The sequence below is a fragment of the Stenella coeruleoalba genome (assembly GCF_951394435.1).
Source record: "Stenella coeruleoalba genome assembly, chromosome: 1".
Taxonomy (NCBI): Eukaryota; Metazoa; Chordata; class Mammalia; order Artiodactyla; family Delphinidae; genus Stenella; species Stenella coeruleoalba.
The window spans coordinates 61,670,613-61,694,175 of NC_137169.1; the positions used below are offsets into that span (position 1 = coordinate 61,670,613).

At 35.1% G+C, this 23,563-nt stretch overlaps 1 protein-coding gene across 1 annotated transcript in view; it reads right to left on the reverse strand.

Annotated features, from left to right (window-relative positions):
- NEGR1 (neuronal growth regulator 1) overlaps nt 1–23,563 on the reverse strand; it is a 909,237-nt gene that overhangs the window by 287,361 nt on the left and 598,313 nt on the right. The window contains exon 4 of the mRNA XM_079923776.1: nt 3,373–3,504. Within this exon, the coding sequence (XP_079779902.1) occupies nt 3,373–3,504 (132 nt within the window). The remainder of the gene's footprint in view (nt 1–3,372; nt 3,505–23,563) is intronic.

Here is a 23,563-nt window from a genome sequence, read left to right on the forward strand (position 1 = left end):
AGGTTATCCTGGGACGTGAAGTTTGTGTTTGTTATAGAGCACTGTGCTCAAGTTTGGGTTTTGACAAACTAAAGTTTGTTCAGTAGGTTTTGGCTAATTTCCTTTGGGAAATCAGTTCAGTAAAATCCATGGATAGTGCTTCTAAAGGGGTAAAATCACAGAATTAATACTTTCCAAATTTCCTCATAACCAGGAACATACACACTTACACTCACACACCTATGCTACTTAACTATCACTGGTATACGTGTGATAAAATTATTCCAAACTAAGGCAAATTTTAGATCTTGACCAGAAGTCTGAACAAACTTACATAAAATATTGATTCAAGAGATGTAAATTTAATTGATCAATCAGTATTCAATACAATTCTTCATGGCACATTTAAGAAAATGTGAGCTATCAAAGGTATAATTTGAGAAGAAGCAGAAACAACATTGAATGTTTAAAACCATTTAAAAAATCCTGTTGAGTCCATTCTCTTAATATTTTTAATACTGTGTTGGCACCAACATTTCCACTTATGATTGTACTTTAACTGAAATTAGTTCTTAATAAACATAGTCTGTATTATGACTATAATAAACACATCCTTAACCTTTTTTTTTTTTACTTTCCCCTTTTTCCTTCCGGTTTTCCTTCTTAAGTTAAAGTTGATTAACAACGTTTTCTTTTCTACCGATTTTTAGGTGTCTAAAACCCTGCAAAAGCCACTGAAGCACCCTTTTCAACTGATGGAATGTTTCTAGGCTCTACTTCAAACTTTCCTGCTTCCATTTTGTGTTGGAAGACAATTCTCCACGGGTCTCTTGTGTTTCTGCACATCTTGTGAGCAGAGGCACTGACAGCTTTTGTTCCTGACAATCTTTTCAAGGAAGTTTGTATAGAGAACAGTCTTGGAAGATAGAAGAGGTAGTTCTCTCCATGGAGCAAAGGGCAGGTTTGTTTACAGTCCAGTATAATAAAGATAATTTCTCCCTCTGTGGCAAAGGGCAGGTTTGCTTGCTGCCATTATACAAAAAAAAAAATCGAGTTTCTAAGCTCAGGGAGCCTCAGCTATGACACAAACCCACTGTGTGTATAGGCATCAGCTAGCCCTCATCATATCACCCTGTAGTAATTAGGGCTTGGGGAACGGATGTAAGACAATACTCTGGCTACTGCTATCACTATGAGTAATAAACTGCCCCTTGTCTCTGTCTTCTGCCAGCAACCATGAAATTGTGGCAGATCCTTCATAGTTCTCAACATCTGTTTCCTTAATTTCTGTCCTTCTGCTTTATATATGGATTCTTTTCTCCACACAAATCCTTTAGATGATGACTCATTGGTTGGTGTGTCTTTCTTTCAATTCAATTTCTCTCCAAATATCTGCATCCTTACTTGACCTTTATCAGTCTAAAGTACCCACTTGTCCAGGAAAAAAAAGAGAATCGAATTACATAATAAGTGACAATGAACTAAAGTCAGAGAGATAAAAAGATAGAAAAGAAAGTGTGAATGCAAAAAATAGTGAGGATTATACATGGAGAATAGGCCCATGAAAATCCATATGGCAGCTTGTGTTCAATTGTATCCCCATTGGAGACATAAGTTTAGAGATATGTTGTTTCTGGGGGCTTGAAAGTAGGCTGCATTGCCAGGCTGGGTGCCTTGCTTGTTTGACAGATTGACTCTACCTTTTCTTTTCTTAGTGCTCACTGCTAAAAATATTACTTCCCTTGTACTCCTATTTCTCACCTCTTTTCCCAACCCTCCAACAATAAAATCTGTAGACTCATATTCAGATAAGCATGGTTAGTTATAAAATAATCAGGGATTTTTATTTGCTTATTAACTCTAATTTCAGAGAGTTCCAGAGGGATGAACAGTAACCCTCTGCAAAAGGAGTCCTGAGATTCAATGAGGACTTATCATAAATGCATAATTCCAAGCCGTATACCTCAAGGATTTTGATTCAGTAGGGCTGGTGGGGCACAGAAAATTTCCATTTCTAGTAAGCTTCTTGGGTGCTCTGTGGAAGTTTGTCTCAGAATATTATATGAGAAACTCTGCTACAGAAACTGCCTCCTTCTGGCATTATGCACATTTGCTCAGAGTCAACTCCAAATGTATATCTTAGTCACTGACAAATGTTAGTTGGTTGCAATGATTTGCCCTGGCAGACACTCAACTGCCTAGAGTGTTTTTTTTGTTGTTGTTGTTGTTGTTTTTGGCAGTACGCGGGCCTCTGACTGTTGTGGCCTCTCCTGTTGCAGAGCACAGGCTCTGGACGTGCAGGCTCAGCAGCCATGGCTCACGGGCCCAGCCACTCCGCGGCATGTGGGAGCTGCCCGGACTGGGGCACGAACCCGTGTCCCCTGCATCGGCAGGTGGACTCTCACCCACTGCGCCACTATGGAAGCCCGCCTAGAGTGTTTTGATAGTCATTTTTTGAACCATGAAACTGAGATTCATATTAATATGAAAAAACTGCTTAGTTTTAGCATTTGGGGATATATTTGGAAAATTTTCCTTCTGATCTATGGTACAATACAATGTACTCATTATTAGCAATGGCCATATATAGAAAGATGTATAAATGGGAAGAAAACACATTGGAAGCTATAGTTTGAAACCACTTTTGGTAAAATACTATTACCCCCAAAATATTCTATTTGAATAAGTTAAACCATGTGAAAATTTTTGAGAGAAAGACTAAAAGGGATTGTTTTTGAAAAGTAAAGACTATCGCAGTCATTGCTGTTGAGATCATAAGGTATGAAATAAGATAAATGAAAAAATGACTTTCATCACTGTTTTGAAATATATTTAGAGAAAAGGTATAACATAGGTATCTCCTAATATTCTAATTTCCTACTAATGACGTTCATGGGAAAATTACTTCTTCATTTTCTCAATGTTGTCCAAACTAAATAGAATTAAATACCCACATAATAGGAGTATCACAATAACAGCTTTTCTCTTTAAGTAGAATAGCACACTTCATGTCCATCAAATTTGATTGGGAATTCCACACTTAAATTTAGTCAGAATACACTCCAGGTGAAACCCATGAGAATGAAGATAACACCATGAGTATAGGATGCTTTAGAGATAAGGATACCACAGTTTAGAATGCCAGGGACTAGGATGATAATGGAAACACTGCCATCTAAACATTAAACTGAATTATTGTGGAATTACTTGGGGCAATTGATGTTACATGAACAATTTGATCAATATTCTAACATGTAAACATTTTCACTGCCAATAGGCAGTGTTTATCAATAGACCACCTCTTAAAAAATTGCAACATATGTTTCAGACAGTATTTTTCAGGTGTTTTATCTTTTCTTTGAAATTATGTTGATAAAAGGTTATGGGACTTACAGTTTACGACAATTTTCACTTTTTTCACATCTGGAAATGACACATCATTTTCTGCACTGCATTCATATTCTCCAGCCTGGTCCCGTGTAATTCCATAAATGTCCAAATATTGTCCATTTTCAAATGGTTTCGCTACGTGAAGAAAAAAGTACAGCGTGTTTAATTGTAGCTTCTTGAGGCTTCATTCAAGTAAAACAAAGATGGTGTGTCTTCCTATTAGATATTGCTGACAAAATAATTCCAAATGTAACTGGGGAATTATTAAACCTTTTGTTCTCTTATATTCAGAGGTAAAGTCAGAGAAAAAAGCAGAAACTGAACAAGGGATACTGTAACAACTGTTTCCCCACAACAGGATATACATGTGTTCTTTTTAATTGATTGTGGTCTCCTAACCTCCTCACACATCAAATCAAGCTCTGCACATTTCTGTAATTGAGTTCAACAACCTCCTAGCAGTGTAGATGAAATTCACTAATATGACTTGCTACATATTGACTTTTATACAGTGTAAGCTAGCAACTTGACACTTAACCTAACTAAATGCTACTTTTCTTTTGGGGAAATCTCACACTCATTCTCAAAGTTTCAAGCTAGATGGATTGATAAAAGTATGGAGATATATTAAACCATTGCTATATTTCAGTTTCCATACTTTTAAGATTTCTAAGGGAGGTATACTATATACACTATACATAACCCACCTAATAAACCTCAGGAAAAAACTTTATGATTCTCAAACTAAGAGTTAAGTGGCTGTAAAAACAAACTAAATTACCTTTATTTTTTAATATTCCAGAGAAAACATTCTATTTGACTAAAAGTGACAGATTAAAAATACAGAGACATAATCATGGATAAAAGAATATTCCCAAGTGAATAGGATTTGAAAAGAAGACTCCTTTCTGAAATAATGGAATTTTTATTTATTTGAAAGTAGAGAATCATCGGGCAGGAGGTTCCTGATTAGTAGAGATACTGCAGAGGAAGAATGGGCCTATGTGAATTTTAGGGGGAGGGATTTCATATATAATATCTATGTTAAAATTTTTTTATCCTTTGGGATCCCTTGTCTGAGTATATCAGTTGCTGCATTGTTGCCCTCCAGGTAACTATGACTTTGCTAACTGAAATCTGCAGTGTTTAGAATATAGATGATTAAGTCATTTCTCTGGCTGATCACAATTTGTAGACAGAGGAGAGTTATATTTCTGAGATGATAGTTGGCTGATATGCTATTGTAGGTATACAGAGGTAAGCTCACAAAAGCAGCAGTTGTCTTCAAATTCATGTTCCTAAAATCTGATTTTATAATCATTTTCTTTGCTCAACTTGGTATCTTTATCTGACTCCAAACACTAACATAATATTAAATTTTAATGTTCCCTTCTATTTCTCTTATTTTTAATTCTTACAATGAATATAATCTAGGCCTAAATGTGTCCATAAAAAACTACTGAAATATAGGGAGGACAAAATCTTTATTCATATCTAAGAATTTTTAAAATATAACTTGAATTATAAAGGGGGATATTAAACAGAAATTAAAGTATGGGGAAAATTAATCTACTATATCAGAATTAAATAATCTCATTGGGCAGTATAAAATGAAGCCAATCACAAGTGAAAAGGTATAATATTGTGAAAATTTGTAAAACCAAAATTTATAAGGGTCTAACTTATTTTCAATATTAAAATATTACATGTAAATTCCCATTTTTGTGAAATGACATAATTTTAAGAAATGTTACCCCCCAAACACATGTTTTTGATAAATAAATCATTAAATATGGTGTGTATTAGAGTATGTCATTGTTTAAAGAAAGAAACACATTAGATTTGAAATAATAGCTTTCAGAAATATAAAAAGAAGCAAGCATGTTTTCTCTCTTAAATGGTTAAATGGCAGACTTTGTAAGACTGACAACAACTACAAGAAGCTGTGTGACAAAACATCACCAATATCAAAACCACTACCTCATTCAACTCGAGAGTACCAGTTACATCTATTGAATGTTTGTTCCTAGAGTTCACTGCACAATCTATGCACCCAGATTCAGGGATCCTTCTCCAACCCCACCAGAGTACAATGTCCTTATTTACATACCAGAATTATCAATAGATGTCTATGCATTGCACAAATCAATACCTATAGAGCCAGTGAATGAATGGGTGATATTGCCAACACTAGCTATTGATAATAAGACACTAATATAAAGAAGCATAAATGCATGGTCAACATCTTAATTTTCCCCACTGGATTCCTGATACTTTAAGCCATTCCCTTAATTCCATTCACCATGCATCAGCTCTTCCCAAAGGTGTGCTCTAAGTATTCTCTTGTTTTCACACAACTGTAGTTCTGTTTTCATCCTGAACGCATCTTGCTCTTTTCTCAGTCTAATCTTACCACACTTGAATTTCAGATTTGAAACTTGGAGTTGCTTTGCCTAGAATTTATACCCTGGAGTGTCCTGGTTGTCTGTGATTTGCTTGGTTGCCTCTTTGGCTTTTGTTATACTCAGTTTTCCTGAGTAGTAATTCTTTACCTTAGTTTTAGACCCAAGGAAACCAATCCTGTCCTTGGACACTTGTCAGGGTCTCTCTCTATTTCCATCACTCCCCTAGTAAGGGAAGACGATTTGCGCATAGTACATTGAAATGCAAAGAGTAACATTTCAGTTCATGCAATCTAACTCAACTTATCCCCAGAAACCAGAGGGGAAAGACCAAGGCTAAAGGGATATAGGGAGCTAGTGACTTGGCATCATCACCACTGCCAAGACTTTACAGTGTTTATGAGGGTTATGTACTATCCTAGCCTACTCCTTATAAATCTAGAAGATGTATAAAAATTGTATAATATCTCGTAGGGTACCAATTATAAATGTTGGTGAAACATAAGCCATTGTGACTTGGCAGCCTTCTACTGGTCACAGGTTTTACCATTCTCCATGTGCACAACAACAATTTCTGTTTTGTTTATCTGCATCCCTAGCTCTACCATGGTACTTGAAACAGTATATACTTGGTAAATATTATTGAATAAATAAAAAATACATTGATTAAGGAATTAATAAAGCGCCGTTAGGATAGTGCACAAAGAATCTAAACACATATTTGTAGAAGTTGCCACTTCTCCTTCAGAGTCGAGAAGAAGGGAAAGAACTTTAAAGAATTGTCATCCTTGCTGATGTCTTGTAGTGATAAGTGATGGCAGTGGTGAGAACAGACTCTGGTACAGCTATCACAGATCCTTTTTATGATTATAAAGACTAACAAAAACTTCAAATACAATTTTGAAGAAAAAGCGATAAGTACTTCCTGTAATCTAAACAATAGTTTTCTTTTGTGCTTAGTCTCTTCCAGATGGATAGACTCGTCTCAAAAAAAAATGGAGGGGCTTCCCTGGTGGCGCGGTGGTTGAGAGTCCGCCTGCCAATGCAGGGGACACCGGTTCGTGCCCTGGTCCGGGAAGATCCCACATGCCGCAGAGCGGCTGGGCCCGTGAGTCATGGCCGCTGAGCCTGTGCGTCCGGAGCCGCAATGGGAGAGGCCACAACAGTAAGAGGCCCGCGTACCACAAAAAAAAAAGGAGAACTGGAGAAATTCCACAGGCTTTCAATGATGCCACTATTATCAACATCTTCAAAAGAAAGGCTATAAAACAAGATACAGCTATGCTTTATAATATCTCTCTTATACTGATTTCTGATAAGAATCTGGCAGGAAAGAGTTCTGTATTGGCCATTGAATAATATCTAGATTTGGCTTTATGGTTTGGTAAATCATGTGAAAATTGTTAGTAACAACATTATATTTCTACAAAGTGCTAATATGTTTGAGAAAAACTTTTGACAAAATAAATCTTCCTTCCCTTAACTTCTAGTACATTATCCTTCACTAATTTTCCTCTCACCTCTCTGGCTATTTCTTTTCACTTTTTCAAAACCCTTCACATCTTCACATCTCCCAAATATTGCTTCTGTCCTATGACCTCTCTTTTCCTCATTCAGTACACTTTTAATGATTCAAGGGATTTGTTCATTCATTTTCATCTCACTATTATCTATATATTGATAAGCATCTGATTGATCTATTTATCCTGTATCTATATCCCGAATCTTGGAGACATTTATTTAGCTGGACATCTCCACTTGGATGTCTCACAGGCATCTCAGAATTAAAACACCAAAACCAAACTTACTTTTCCTGCTATACCTGAAACTCCTGCCAAGTTCCAATCTCAGTGAGTGCTCTGATTATCACCTAGTTGCTCAAGACACAAACCTTAGCTTAACTTTGACAGCACATTTTGCTTTAGTCCATAAACCATCAGTCACTGTGCCTTGTCAATTTTACCTCCTAAGTAATTCTCAAAGCCCTTCTAGGAGCCTCTGTGTCTCAGTTACTGATCTCTGAATGCACATACTCGGATGATGTGCCAATGACTACACACTGCTTTGCAGAGTCATTTCAATCATTTCCCAAAACCCTTGCTCAGAAACAGTCATCTCATTTTTCATGGCTGCCCTGAAAGAATATATTTTATTAGGTTCTCATAGCCATTTATTACTAAATAGTACTCTGCAAATGAATTTTAAAATACCCTTTGAATGATTCACTTACATTTATGACTGTAATTATTTCCTGTCAGCTTGTTATACACCAGCATATTTAGTATCATGCAAGTATCTCCTCTATGCATTTTCCCATATTGAGTGGTTAGGGATGTGGGTTCTAGAACTAGCCTATATGGCTTCAAATGGCAGCTCTGCCATTTACAAGCTCTGTGACCTGATACAAGGTATTTGACCAATAGTTTACTCATCTGTGATGTGTGAGGATAATAACAGAACCTGCCTCATACTTATGGTTGTTGTGAGGATTAAGTGGGTTAATGTAAGCAAAGTGCTTAGAACACTGTGTGACACATCATAGGAAATATATATATATGTTGTTATTACAATGCACAGGATTAGGCATGCCAGGAAGGTTAGTTTAGATAAATATTGTTTCTGTGGTGAGAGGTTACTCTATTCAAGGATTGATGCTTCTGTCTTAACATGATATTCAATGGAACTAGAAGTGAAAATAAAGAAGTCGCTGAGAGGTGTTAATAGCAATGACCAGTTAAGTTCTCATATCACTGTAGGAGATCAGTAAATACATCTCTCTTGTAGATCTGTAGATGGATTTGAAGGTTGATCTCATGTTGGAGTCACTTTCTCTCTGCCTGAATTCCCAAGGACAATTCAACCTTAATTCACTTCTTTCCTTTCTTAACAAAGCAAAACAAGAAAGCCTGCACTAATGTTATATGGCATACACATGCTTGCTATCAATAATTTTTCTTTTTTATTGTTTATTGACGTATATTTGACATATAATATTATATTAATTTCATGTATATAACATAGTGATTCAGTATTTATATACATTATACATTGGTCACCAGGATAAGTCTAGTATCCATCCGTCACCGTACAAAATTATTTCAATATTATTGACTATATTCCTTAAACTGTATGTTACATCCCCATGACTTATTTATTTTATAACTAGAAGTTTGTACCTCTTAATCCACTTCACCTATTTTATTCAATCTCCCACTCTCCTCTCCTCTGTTGACCACCAGTTTTTTTCTGTATCTATAAGCCATTTCTGACTAGTTTTGTTTGTTCAGTTTTTATTTTTAGATTCCACAAATAAGTAAAATAATATACTTGTCTTTCTCTGCCTGACTTATTTCACTTAGCATAATACCCTCTAGATTTATCCATGTTGTCACAAATGGAAAGATTTCACTCTTTTTTTATAGATAGTAATATTTCATTGTATATATACCACATCTTCTTTATCCATTCATCTGTCAAACATTCCTCTATTAATGGACACTTAGGTTGCTTCCAAACCTTTATTATTGGTAAATAATGCTGCAATGGACATTAGAATGCAAGTATCTTTTTGAATTAAATTTTTTGTTTTCCTCATATTAATATCCAGAAGTGGAAATGCTGGATGATATGGTAGTTCTAGTTTTAATTTTTTGAGGAATTTCTATGCTGTTTTTCATAGTGGCTGTACCAATTTACATTCCCACCACAGTGCACGAGGGTTCCCTTTTCTCCTCATCTTCACCAACGCTTGTTTCTTGTCTTTTTGATAATAGCCTTTCTGGCAGGTGTGAGGTACTATCTCACACAGAAATCTTACATGTGTTTCCTTGTCTTTACCGAGGACTAGGCTGTACATACATAGCAAGAAATCTCAAAAAGCTGAAGAAAGAACAACTCGGGAGTTTGTAAGCTGAACAATTCCTAGAGCTCAAACAATGTGAGGAGTCATTTGATCTCTGACTATCAAGAATGAAAAGGCCTCTGTAATTATCAGAGAATTCAGTGCAGACTTAAGAGGCTTATGTCTTAGTAGAAAGGTTAAAGAAAAGCTGGAATAGAGATTCTTCTAGATCTGCTCCTTTAAAGCTTAAAAGTAGGATTCCATGGACCAAAATTATCTATAAGTAATATAGCTTCCTGTAAGAAAAAAGCCCAACATTTTTTAAGGGAACAAAATGAAATCTAGACATTCAACAATGTAACAAACAAAATTTCCAGTTTCCCATGGAAAAAATCACTATATATTCAAAGAAGCAGAAAGCTGTGAACAGTGACTAAGATAAAAATGAGTCAACAGAAATAGATCTACAAATGAAAGAGATGATAGAACCATCAGGCAAATATTTTAAAATAGCCAGCTATTATAACTATATTTAAGTATTTAAGGAAAAAATAGTGAATATAATTATGAGAGGAATGGAAAATAGAAAAAAAATTACCAAAATTCTTGACATAAGAACACAAAATATCCAAACGAAATATTAATTGGCTGAAATTAATTGGCAGACTAGATACTGAAGACAAACTTTATTAAACTTGAAAGTATTTATTCAAGCATTTTAGTATTTATCTAAACTGAAGCAGAAGGAGAAAAGAATACAAATAACCAAACAAATAATTAAACAAACAGAGCCTCAGTGATATATGGAAAATATAAATTTCTCTCATATATGGATATTGGAGTTCCCTAAAGGAGATAGAAAAAATATTTGAAGAAATAAAGGAGGATTTTTTTCCAAATTTGATGCATACAATAAAATGTCAAATATAATAAGTTGATAATCTCCAATCAGGATAAACACAAATAAAAATCACTCAAAAGCACATTATAATCAAGTTGCTGAAAACCAGAAAGAAAGAGAAAATTTAAATAGCACCCAAAGACAAAACAAACATTACATGCCAAGAAACAGAAACAATTATTTTCCAGACTTCTTGTCTGAAACTATATAAGCCAGAAGACAGTAGAATACCACCAAAAAAAAAATAAAGGTCTAAAATCAATCCTGTGAGCTTCAACCTTAAGAAGCTAGGAAATGAAGAACAAATGAAACCTAAAGAAAACAGAATTATGAAAGTAATAAAAAGCAGAAATCAGTAAAATTAAAAATGGACAATCAATAGAGAAAATCAATGAAACCAAAGCTAGTCTTTTAAAAGATCACTGAAATGGATAAAGCTTAGCCAGGCTGATAAAAAGTAGAAAGATAACACAAATTACCAATATCAGGGGTGAAAGAGAGGATATAATAACTATAGTCATAAGAAAAATTGAATAGCTACTAAACAAATACTAAGAAAAACTCTCTAACATTTAACTCAAGAATTTAGATTAAATGGGCAAATTCATTGAAACACACAAATCTCAAAACCGACCTAGAAGAAATAGAAAATCTGAATATTCAATATATTTTCAATTATAAGAAATTAAATTTATAACTTAAAATTTCCCACATGGAAAACTCCAGGATCATGTTTATTAAGATTTTAAGGAAGAAATAATGCCAGACTTATACAAAGTCTTTCTGAAAATGGAGAAGGAAAATTCCCCAAAGCATTTTATGAGGCTAACATTACCTCAATATCAAAACTAACAACAACAAAAGAAAAAAAAATCATGAACATAGACACAAAAATCTTTTAACAAAATTTTAGTAAACAAATCCAGTAATATATAAAAATGATAATACACCATGGCCAAGTGTGGTTTATCCCAGAATTGAAAGACTGGTGATACAACTGAAAAATCAAACAATATAATTCACTATATTAAGAACAACAACAATAATCTACAAGTAACTCTAGATACAGGTAAATCATTGAAAACATTCAATATTCATTCAAGATAATATGTTTCAGAAAACTGAGAATTGAAGGGAACTTTCTCAACTTGACAAAAACTTCTGCAAAAACCCTACACACCTAACCTCTTACTTAATGATTTAAGAGTAAATCCTTTCCCCCAAGATGAGGGTCAAGGTTGTCTACTCTGACCCATATCTCACATCTTATACATAAATTAACTCAATAATCATCATTGACCTAAATGTGAATCATAAACCTATAAATATTCTAGAAGAAAACAAGGGGAAAAAAATCTTGGTTTTGGGCTAAGCGTTCTTAGATATGACACTAAAAGCATAAGACATACAAGAAGATATGGATAAACTGGATTTCATCAAAATTAAACAAAACTTTGCCTTACAAAAGACACTATTAATAAAATAGAAAGGCAAGCCATATAATGGGAGAAAACTTTCTAAATCATATTGTACAAAGGTCTTGTATCAAGCATATATAAGGAACTCTCAAAACTCAATAAAAACATACAATCTAATAAATAAATGAACAAAAGATTTAAATAGATGCTTTTTGAAAGAAAATACTCAAGTAGTAAACAGATATGTCAAAAGGTGACAGACATAATTAGTCATTAAGAAAGTTAGGAAAAGCAAAACCAAAATGAGATTCCACTGTACATGTATTAAAATGGCAAACAAACAAACAGAAAACTCACACACAAAACACGCACACGAAAAAACCACTGATTAGTGCTGGTAGAAAGCAGAACACCTGGAGTTCTCCTATATTGCTGGTGGAATGTGAAATGGCACTGTCCCTTTGAAAAACAGTTTGTCAGTTTCGCATAAAATTAAACATGCATTTACCATGTTTCCAAACAATTTTACTCCTTGAGAAATAGAAATCTGCATTTGCATGAAAACCTGTATACAACATTTATATTGGCTTTATTGGCAATGACTAAAAATGAAACAACCCAAATGTCCTTTAAATAGTGAATGAATAAACAAATTGTGGTATATCCATACAATGCAATACCATTTGCCAATAAAATTATTCATATTATATAACATGAATCTCAAATACATTTTACTAAATGAAAGAAACTAGACCCAAAAGACTACATGTATGAGTTAATTTATATAACATTCTAGAAATAGTGAAACTATAGATGTGAAGAATAGATCAGTTTTTGCGAGGGTTGGGGAAGGGAAGGCTGGTTGACTACAGAAGGGCATCATGAAGGAATTTCTTCAAATACTTAAACTGTTTTGTATCTTGATTGTGGTGGTGAATACATGTGGATGTGTTTGTTAAAACCCATAGAATTTTATGCTACAAAGAGTGGTTATTTACTTTATGTAAATTTAAAGACAAAGCATATTGATATGTAGCATACCACTACATACTCAATAAAATGACCAAAATTAAAAAGGCAATACCAAATGTTGATGAGGAAGTGGAGCATATAACACAGCTTTCTCCTAAGAACTAACATGAAAATCCTTCTTTCCCAATCCTTTCAGTCCTACAGGGAAGGAGATAGTTTTAGGAGTATTCTAGTTGGCTGATGGTGAATCATATTTTAGAAGTTTGGCAGAGGTAATGGGAATTACAACTCACTCTGCTATCTGTTGCCTTAGGATCTCAGCTGAAGGTTCCATTTTAGCATCCTATTATATTAGCTTTGTGACCCAAGGCCCTCTGTGAATAATACACTCTGTACTCCAGGGTCCGTCCAGAGAATAGAGCTTTGATTTCTATTATCACAAGTTCACATAGAGAAATAGCATTCATAAGGGATTACATGAAGGAAATTCATTCGTTTCTTCAGCTATTTAAGTTTTTTTCTTTTCAGAATAAGCCAGTATATTAGAAGACTGTCCCCTTTCATTACTTTATTATGGTTCCTATTAAAATTTCCTTTACCAAACTTTGCTTTAGTGTTATCATACCAGTCTTCATTGCAGGACATTATAAGAACGGCCATATGAAATTTCCCATTACATTTTTATTGGAAAAGTTACTGAGGCCCTACTGCTATAATCAATGTGTCCACTTACTGCAGACCCATGGGAGAAATTCATTGTGCATCTTAGTACCAGGAAAAGCTCTACTTCTGACATCCTAATTTGCTTTGATATTATGATACATGATCTTATAAACTGTTTGTTACCCCCTTCATTCTTTTTCCTAGGCCAAGATACAGGAAAATATATTTTTGATTCTCTATATCTAGTATGTTTTGAGTATCATTAAGTAATATGTGGACATCATAAGAAAGAATATAAAGCAAAAGATATTTGCAAAATGGTTATATTACATATAATGGAGCAGAACTGTGTTAAAATAAGTAGATTAGGTAATTTTCTATTGGCTATTACCATAGAGCTTTTGAATCTACTTTGTTTTTTTAAATATTTATTTATTTATTATTTATTTATTTGGTTGCATGGAGTCTTAGTTGCGGCAGGTGGCCTCCTTAGTTGCAGCACGTGGGCTCCTTAGTTGCAACACTCCTTAGTTGCACCTCCAGGGCTTCTTAGTTGGGGCCAACCAGCTCCTTAGTGTGGCACGTGGGTTCCTTAGTTGTGGTTCACAGGCTCCTTAGTTGCAGCATGTGGGATCCTTAGATGTGGCACACAAACTCTTAATTGTGGCATGCATGTGGGGTCTAGTTCCCTGACCAGGGATCGAATGCAGGCCCCCTGCATTGGGAGTGCAGAGTCTTATCCACTGCACCACCAAGGAAGTCCCCTGGATCTACTTTGTTTACAAGCAGAAATATTTGCTGAGCATACAGAAAGCAAAGCAGCATGGTGCCTAATAGGAATGTTACAATAATTATGACACCACCTTGAGATCATCAAATAACATTCAACTAATCATGTTGAGGGTTCTAAAAGTCATTTAGCATCTTGAGGAAATAGACACATACTAACAGTTAACTCTAAATGTGTTCACATCAATACTACAAAGCTACAGTAATCAAAACTATGTGGTATTGGGACAAAAACAGACATATGAATCAATGGAACAGAATAGAGAGCCAGAAATAAACCCACATATCTATGGTCAATTAATCTTTGACAAAGGAGGCATGAATATACAATGAAGAAAAGACAGTCTCTTCAGCAAATGGTGTTAGGAAAGCTGGACATCCACATGTAAATCAATCAAGTTAGAACACCCCCCCCACACACCATATACAAATATAAATTAACTCCAAATGGCTTAAAGACTTAAATATAAGACATGACACCATAAAACTCCTAGAAGAGAACACAAGCAAAACATTCTCTGACTTAAATTGTACCAATGTTTTCTTCGGTCAGTCTCCCAAGGCAATAGAAATTAAAGCAAAAATAAACAAAAGGGACCTAATCAAACTTATAAGCTATTGTACAGCAAAGGAAACCATAAACAAAATAAAAAGACAACTTACAGAATGGGAGAAAATATTTGCAAATGAAGCAAGCAACAAGGGCTTGATTTCCAAACTATACAACCAACTCATACAACTCAACAACAACAAAAAACAAACAACCTGATCGAAAAATGGGCAGAAGACATAAATAGACATTTCTCCAAAGAAGAAACACTGATGGCCAATAGGCACATGAAAAGATGCTCAACATTGTTAATTATTAGAGAAATGCTAATCAAAACTACAATGAGGTACTACCTCGCACAGGTCCAGAATGACCATCATTAAAATGTCTACAAGTAACAAATGCTGGATAGGATGTGGAGAAAAGGGAATCCTCCTACTCTGTTGGTGGGAATGTAAGTTGGTGCAGCCACTGTGGAAAACAGTATGGAGGTTCCTCAAAAAACTAAAAATAGAGTTGCCATATGATCCAGCAATTCCACTCCTGGGCATATATCCAGAGAAAACTCTAATTTGAAAAGACATATGCACCCCAATGTTCATAGCAGCACTACTTACAATAGCCAAGACATGGAAACAATCTAAATGTCCGTTGATGAATGGATAAAGAAGGTGTGGTACATATGCATAATGGAATACTACTCAGCCATAAAATAGAATGAAATAATGCCATGTGCAGCAAGATAGATGGAGCTAGAGATGATCATACTAAGTGAAGTAGGTCAGGCAAAGACAAATATCATATGATATCACTTCTATGTGGAATCTAAAATATGACACAAATTAACTTATTTATGAAAGAGAAACAGACTCACAGACATAGAAAACAAACTTATGGTTACCAAAGTGGAAAGGGGGTGTGGAAGGGACAAAATAGGAGTTTGGGATTAGCAGATACACATTACTATATATAAAATAGATAAACAACAAGGTCCCAATGTACAGCACAAGGAACCATATTCAATATCCTGTAACAAACCACAATGGAAAAGAATATATAAAATATACGTATAACTGAATCATTTTGCTGTACACCAGAAACTAACACAACACTGTAAATCAACTACACTTAGATAATAATAATAGGAAAAAAGAAATAAATATGTTCATATGGATGCCTTTGTCAGGAAAAAAAGAGAGATTTTGTAACAATAATAGGTAAAAAAGTAATTGAGAATGTGGACTTCAGAGTAGATGCACTGGGTTTCGTGTGATCTGGGGTAATATTTTTAACCTCTCTTGGGGTCACTTTCCTCATATGAAGAAAGAAAACAATACCTACCTCATAGAACCATTATAAGCATTAGATGTGAGAATATGTATAAAGTCCTGTGCAAAATTCCAATAAAATTAAAATGAAAATTTTTATTGGTAAAAGTATTAATAAAAATGAAATTGAAATTATGATGTGTTGTTTAGTGCCTATAGTGTTTGTATTTAAGAGGTAGCAATTGTGTTGTGTGATCTCATTACTTAATTTTGATTTTACCCAAAGCCTACAGAGCCAAAAAAAGTAGTTTAAAGTGGAAGAAACAACACCTATGCCTATTCCTGTCATGTAGGGATCAAATTCACTCAATAGAGCCTTAGCAGAGCCATAGCTTTTCTAACTGCCACCTCACATTTGGATTTTGTGACTATTTTTCTGGCCTCTCTACATGTGGTGGCCTGAGACTCATTTTCCCCGGAAAGTAAGAGATTCGATTGAAATGGCAAGTTTAGTCATTGTTTTTCCTTTCAAATTTTAAATTGCAAAAAGAGAAGTGAAATAACATATTGTGCATCATTCTGGGGAAGAATTGCCCCCCCTCCTCCCATGCCCTCCCTGCCTCTAACACACATACCTTCTTCAAGATGGATAAATTATGGAAAGAAAGTACCTGCAAAGGAACAGGCTGTTACTGTTTATGTGGTGGTTTGCAGCTAGGTTCTGTTCTGACCAGGTTGAATCTATTACTAGCAATGCATTATTTACCGTCTTTCTGAATGGAGCCATATGTTATTGGTCTGCACCATGTGAAGTCTCTATTATGTTCCATTTGAAAGTATTATAGCTTACCTGAATGCACTAGTCTACATATGCTGTAGCCTAATAAAACTATCTTCTCCAAGTAACAATAGTCATAGTTATAGAAGGTTCAACTGGGTATCGGAAAATATTGTTTACACTTCCACTATGCCTATAACTAACTCAGTGGCTTTATGTGTCTCTTAGCATATTTGTTCCTTATTTCTGCATCTGCAAGATAGGAATTGCTTTGTTCCTAGTATTACTTTTGCTGAGTAAACCCCAGTCTTATCTTCTCAGTCATGTAAAACAGCCCAGTGCCTATGTAGATCTGCAGAGCTAATCCTAATTTTGTGCCATATCTCTCCTCTGTGTCTGTATATTTTTTCATAGTTTTCATCAAGGTCAAAGACTTAATCTACCAGTAAGTTTTTAAGCTGCACTTAATATCTAAAGTGTTTTGGTTCCAGAAAGAAATCTAATACAATAGATGCTTTTTGACTAACATTGCTGAATGCTATGGGCAGAACTGTGTAACCCCCAAAATTCGTATATTGAAGGACTAACCCCTTCCTCTGCCCAGTGCTTCAGAATGTGACCATATTTTTAGACTGGGTTTTAAAAGAAAGTCTTCAATTAAGTTAAAATGAGGTCATTAGGGTGGACCTTAAGCCAATATGACTAGTGTCTTTATAAAAAGAGGAGAGGACATTTGGACACAGACATGTGCAGAGGGATAACTAGAAGTCATATAGAAAAGATGACTATCTGTAAGCCAAGGAGAGAGGCTTGAAACAGACCTTCCTCATGGCCCTCCGAAGGAACCAACCTCGCCGACACCTTGATCTTGAATTTTTACCTTCCAGAACTGTGAGCATATAAATTTCTGTTAGGCCACCCAGTCTGGTATTTTGTTATGGCAGCTTTAGTAAACTAGTAAAGATGCCATATATGAAGTAGTAAACGTTGTATCTTGTCTCTTAGAATACATTACTCATATTTAAAATGCTAGAAATTTGACATATTGCCTTTTATTCTATTTCAATTTTTTATCAAATTCCAAATATTTTTTCTAGTATTTATCCCCAAACAGCATGTAAGGTATCACAAGATGTATATAAAAGCCAGTCATTTTTTTGTAATGCATTCAGTTTTTCTGTTTACAAAACACTTGCAACATGTAAACGAAATCAAAGCAGTGATCTTTTCATTATTACATTTCTGTCTCCTTTATATTTTCCTCTGTCTCTATTCTTATACTCAATTTTCTTCCCAGTAAACGAGATATCCCTTTCTGTATGCTTAAGAGTCTGCCTATGTGTGCCAATCCCTTGATCCCTCTTACAGAACTTCAGCCAAATTGAAAGAAAAAAATCCACAAGGTTTTCTGTAAAAAGTACTGTCCCTCAGAGTTGAAGCTAGTGCTATGAAAAGGGATAAACTAAGAGTTTAAGTTATAAGGTCTTAGAGAAAAGAGTTTGAGGAAACAAAATTGTGCCACTCTCTGGGGAAATAATTTTTTAAAAAATCCTTCATGTTTTTGCCCCTAACACATTAAGCCTTTGGTTTCTGCAAAAGCCTTTGGGTTAGCCCTTTTTGAACATGAACCAACATGATGATATATGAGGCTTAATGAAAAAGTTCTACTCTTAACTCCCTACTCTCTCTACAGCCAGTAACTTAGAAACTTTGGGAACTCAAAAGTTCTGGCTTATGAATACATATAAAATGTTCATTACATTTGTTACATTAAAGAATGAAAGGTAACTGATTGAAAGAGAAATAGAATGAAACAAGAATAAATGTATGAAGTAATGAACTGCCTGGCCTTTCCAGAGTTTGACCACCAATGCAATTTCCCCCCTACCATATATCCAATATATTATACCCTCTTCTTGGTGGATCTGAAATTAACATCTAAAAATGAAGGCAAAACAATTGTTACCATCATCTTCTGGTGACCTCATTCTAGCAGTGATGGAGAAACCTTCCATCACCATTGCATTCCCATATCTTTCAAATGTTTCTGGACAGATTAGATAAGCCCCCACTATTTCTGAAAAGTCAAGACCAAAGTGATAAAGGAAGATAACTGAGAGTACTTAGAATTAAAAAATATTCTAGTTCTATAAAATATAATTTCATAAACCCATAAAGGAGCATGTGCTCGACATGATGGCTAAATCTCACACAGTGTCCATTCACTAAGAAAAAAGAAAGCTCAACTGAAAAGGCAGTTGCAATGTAGGTATATAGTGGAATATAATCATTTTAATTTTGATTATTTGATATTACTATATGATTAGAAAAGGAAATAAGAAGAAAATGACAACTATATTGAATAAGAAAATAGAATGCAGAAATGATAGATATTCAATAAAAAAGTTTTTAAACAAATAATTCAACTGTTTCCATTGTACAATACTGTGACAGTGTACGGAGAAATATATTGTGATATAAAATAGGGGGCTTCCCTGGTGGCGCAGTGGTTGAGAGTCCGCCTGCAGATGCAGGGGACATAGGTTCGTGCCCCGGTCTGGGAAGATCCCACATGCCGCAAAGCGGCTGGACCCGTGAGCCATGGCTGCTGAGCCTGAGCGTCCGGAGCCTGTGCTCAGCAATGGGAGAGGCCACAACAGTGAGAGGCCCGCGTACCACAAAAAATAAATAAATAAATAAATAAAATAGGTGAAGAAATATACTGGTTCAATAAAAGTGATACAATCTATTGATACTATGAATGACACCTCTATGCAACAGGAAGAAAAAGAAACTCCTTTGAAACCTTAAGTGCCTGTATCTAGCTAAGCTAATCAGAGAGCAGTGTACAAATAATTCATACATATGCATGGGTGATATGATATAACGGGCATCAAAAGCTTTTCCAACTATCAAACATAGCCACTGCTGGTTTTCCTTGTGCCCCAAATTTCTGACATTATTAATTATTCTTTTAATTGAAGGCATTTTTTCCCTAGAAACACTTGTGTAAAATGTAAACGCATTAACTAAGAAGTAACATATATAAACCTATTGGTGCCTGTTTCTTTAACAGACCTAAAGTCAAGTCTTGGCTCCACCACTCTGTGAGCCTAAGCAAATTACTTGACCTCATTTCAACAGCCATGATTTTTGTCTTTGATAAATATGTTATACCAAAGTAACTATTCAGGAGAGAAGAAAATAATAGACAAAATAAAGTAGAACCAGTTTTTTTCATGGGTGCCTGTTGACAGATGCTTTGTTAACTTCCAAATTTCCACTTTTGTCATAATCTGCCTAATATGAGCACCATTATTCACAATCCTTGTTTCCTCTAGATTTTTTTCCCTGCAGAATATCAACTGGTAAAGCTATTACTTTTACTTGAAATAATAAGGTCAGTAGTCATTCTTCCAGGAAAACCATCAGCTAGCATTGTAGTATCCTTTCATATATAACAGGTGGAAACAAGTCAGATTAGATAAAATTTTAATTTATTTATAGCATGACAGAGGGAAAAATCAGAGATGCAACAAGTTTGCACATTTAAGCACAAATCATTGACCTTGCCAGAGATCTGAGAAAGCAGATTTATTTCACAAGCTATGAAAAACATTTTACTCAAAAATCATGTGTGCTTGGCAACTTTCCTTCCCTGAAGATTTCTAGTATTCACGCCATTTTTATTTTTTAAAACTTATAAAAAGTTGACTCCCCTCTCCTTTAGTCTAAAATAGTGCTCTGGGGAAAACATGTCTTCAGCTGATGATGGAGGTCACTTGCGGAAATACTCAACTAGTCCTATATAATGTTTTTAAAGGAAAATGTGGGTGGCATTCAGTTATTTAGTTAATACTTATCAACAAAACATTCTGTGCCAGTCATTACTTTAAGAGCTGGGAATACAAGAGGAAACAACAGAGCTAACGTTCCTGTTCCCATTTGATTTTTAGTCTGCCACGGTAGGAAAAATGAAAGAAAAAAGTAAATGCAGAAGAAAATATCAGGTAATTATACATGATGGGCAGGGAACTAAAATAGAGCAAGTTTTCTGAAATTTGACAATACTGATATTTTTGCCTATGTAATTCTTTGTGTGGGAGGCTGCTGTCCTTTACACTGTGGGATGTTTAGAACATCCTTGACCTCTACTTACTAGATTCCAGTACAGTTACATACCTATCTTAACAAATTCCCCACCCATTTCCTAATGTCCCTTGAGGAGATATATTTTTTCCTCAGTTGAGAATCAGTGAAGTAAAGTAATATGATGGAGAGTGATTGCTTCGTCACTGAATGAGCAGCATTTGATGGTCGCAAAAGGCCATTTAAGGGCTGTCATGGAGGAGTCATCCATGTAAAGATGTGAGGGAGAATGACTGAGGCAAAGGGAACAATTAGTGCAATGGCTCCCAGGCAGGAACAAGAATGGCAGGTTTGAGGGATAGAAAGAAGGCCAGTAAAAGGAACAGAAGCATGAGATGAGAGCAGAGAATAGAAGTCAGTTCACATATGGTTTTTTGCCAGATAGGGAGTTTTTCATTTTAGTCTAAGTATAATGAGATGCCATTGGAGGAATTTTTCACCAAAGAAGTGATATTACCTGTCTTATGTTTTAAAACAATCACTCTAGCGTCTGTCTAGAGAATGAATTGAGGAGGCATGAGTAGAAGATGGAAGAGTAATTAGGAGGCAATAACTGTAGAAAGAGTGAGATGATGATGGTCTCAATTATCTGCAAATATAAATTCTCCCTCAGCAAGCATGATCAGCATTTACACATTTGATGTATTTGTTTTCTTCCCATATCCTTCTCTTGTGCATAGGCCACTCTTCTCTTTCCTATCCTCAGAAATACAATAATTTTTCCTATTGTCAAATATAATAAACCATTAATTTGTTTCCTCTATTCATTTATTTATACAACTTTTTAAAGTTAATTCACTTATTTATTGAATAAAATTGAGCTGCATTAAGGGATTTAAGAAATACAGTATTATCCCTGTCATTAGTTAATCTTTCACAGAGTATAATGTTTCACATGACAACACATTATGTCCATAATTTTTGTTTCCTACAATCAGAAAGATCTTTTAGAATCTGCTCATATTGTCTGCATGACAGAAACAAATAATGGAATAAATGGTCATTAAAGTAGATAGATGTGGGGATTTTTTAGCTAGCCATGGGCAAGTCTTTTTAACATTCCTTGATTTGTTAAACTATCTATAAAATACTGGAAATTTATATTTTGCCTCATGTTGTATGAATTAGAAGAAAAAATGGCCATGTAATGCATATTTTGTTTTTATTTTTAACAGCTTTATTCATACAATAAACTGCACTCACTGAGATATAATTTTATGAGCTTTAAGATATGAATACATCCATTAAACCATCACCACAATCAAGATAATGAGTATATCCATCACCTTCGAAAGTTGCCTCATATACCTTTGTAATACCTCCCTCCTGCTCCCCCATGTATGCCCACTTCCCAGCAACACTGCTTCTCCTGTACACTAGCTTATACTTCCTAGTATTTTATATAAATAGAATCACACTCTTTCCTGCATAGTTCTTACAAAAAAATATACTGTCTTTCTTATCTTTGTTTCTTTATTTTACTGCCCATTTCCCTGAATGCTATTAAGATTTTTCTGTCTTTCACTGTTTTTAGCAATTCGTTTATTATGTACATTGTTGTAGGGTTTTTTTCCCACCTTCCTTGGGCTTGAATTTCATTGACCACTTTTGGTCTCTGAGTGTGGTATAATAGAAAGATATCTGGTCTTCATCCCCAGTTCCTGGAACAGAGCTCCCCAAACCCTTGGAATTTCCTGAGTGATAGAGGTGATAAGAAGGTCTTGGTTCTAATGAAGTGACTCTTGGTAGACCCCTTAGGTTTCTTCAGGATGGGACCTCATCACCAGAAAGACCAAACAATAGTTAGAAGATTGGAACTTTCAGCCTCATCCATCAACCCCCAGAAAGGGAATAGGGGCTGGAGATTGAACTAATCACCAATTGCCGATGATTTAATCAGTCACACCTACTTAAGGAAACTTCCATGAAATACCCTAAATGATGGGGTTCAGACAGCTTCCATGTTGGTGAACACATCCATGTGCCAGAAGGATGGTGTACCTCAACTCCATGGGGTCTAATGCTCTGGTGCTCAGCACCCTTCTGGGTACCTCTTCATTTGGCTGTTCATTTGTATCTTCTATAATAAACTGTAAACATAAGTAAAGTTCTCTTCTGAGTTTTGTAAGCTGTTCTAGCAAATTATTGGATCTGAAGAGGGGGAGTTGTAGGAAGCCTCAGTTTATAGCCAGTCATTCAGAAGCACTGGTTACCTGGGACTTGTGATTGGTGTCTGAAGTGGAGGGAAGTCTTGTGGGACTGAGCCCTTAACTTGTGGAATCTGATGCTAGCTTCAGGTAGGTATCCTCAGGATTGATTGCTAACAGTTACTGTCAGAGAATATGTGGTGTTGGAAAAGACCACACTTATTTGATGTCAGGAGGAAAAAGGAAAAAAATACTTTCCACTGGGTTTATAGTTTTCACTAAGTTTGGAAAATTTTCCATCATAAAGTCCTCAGTT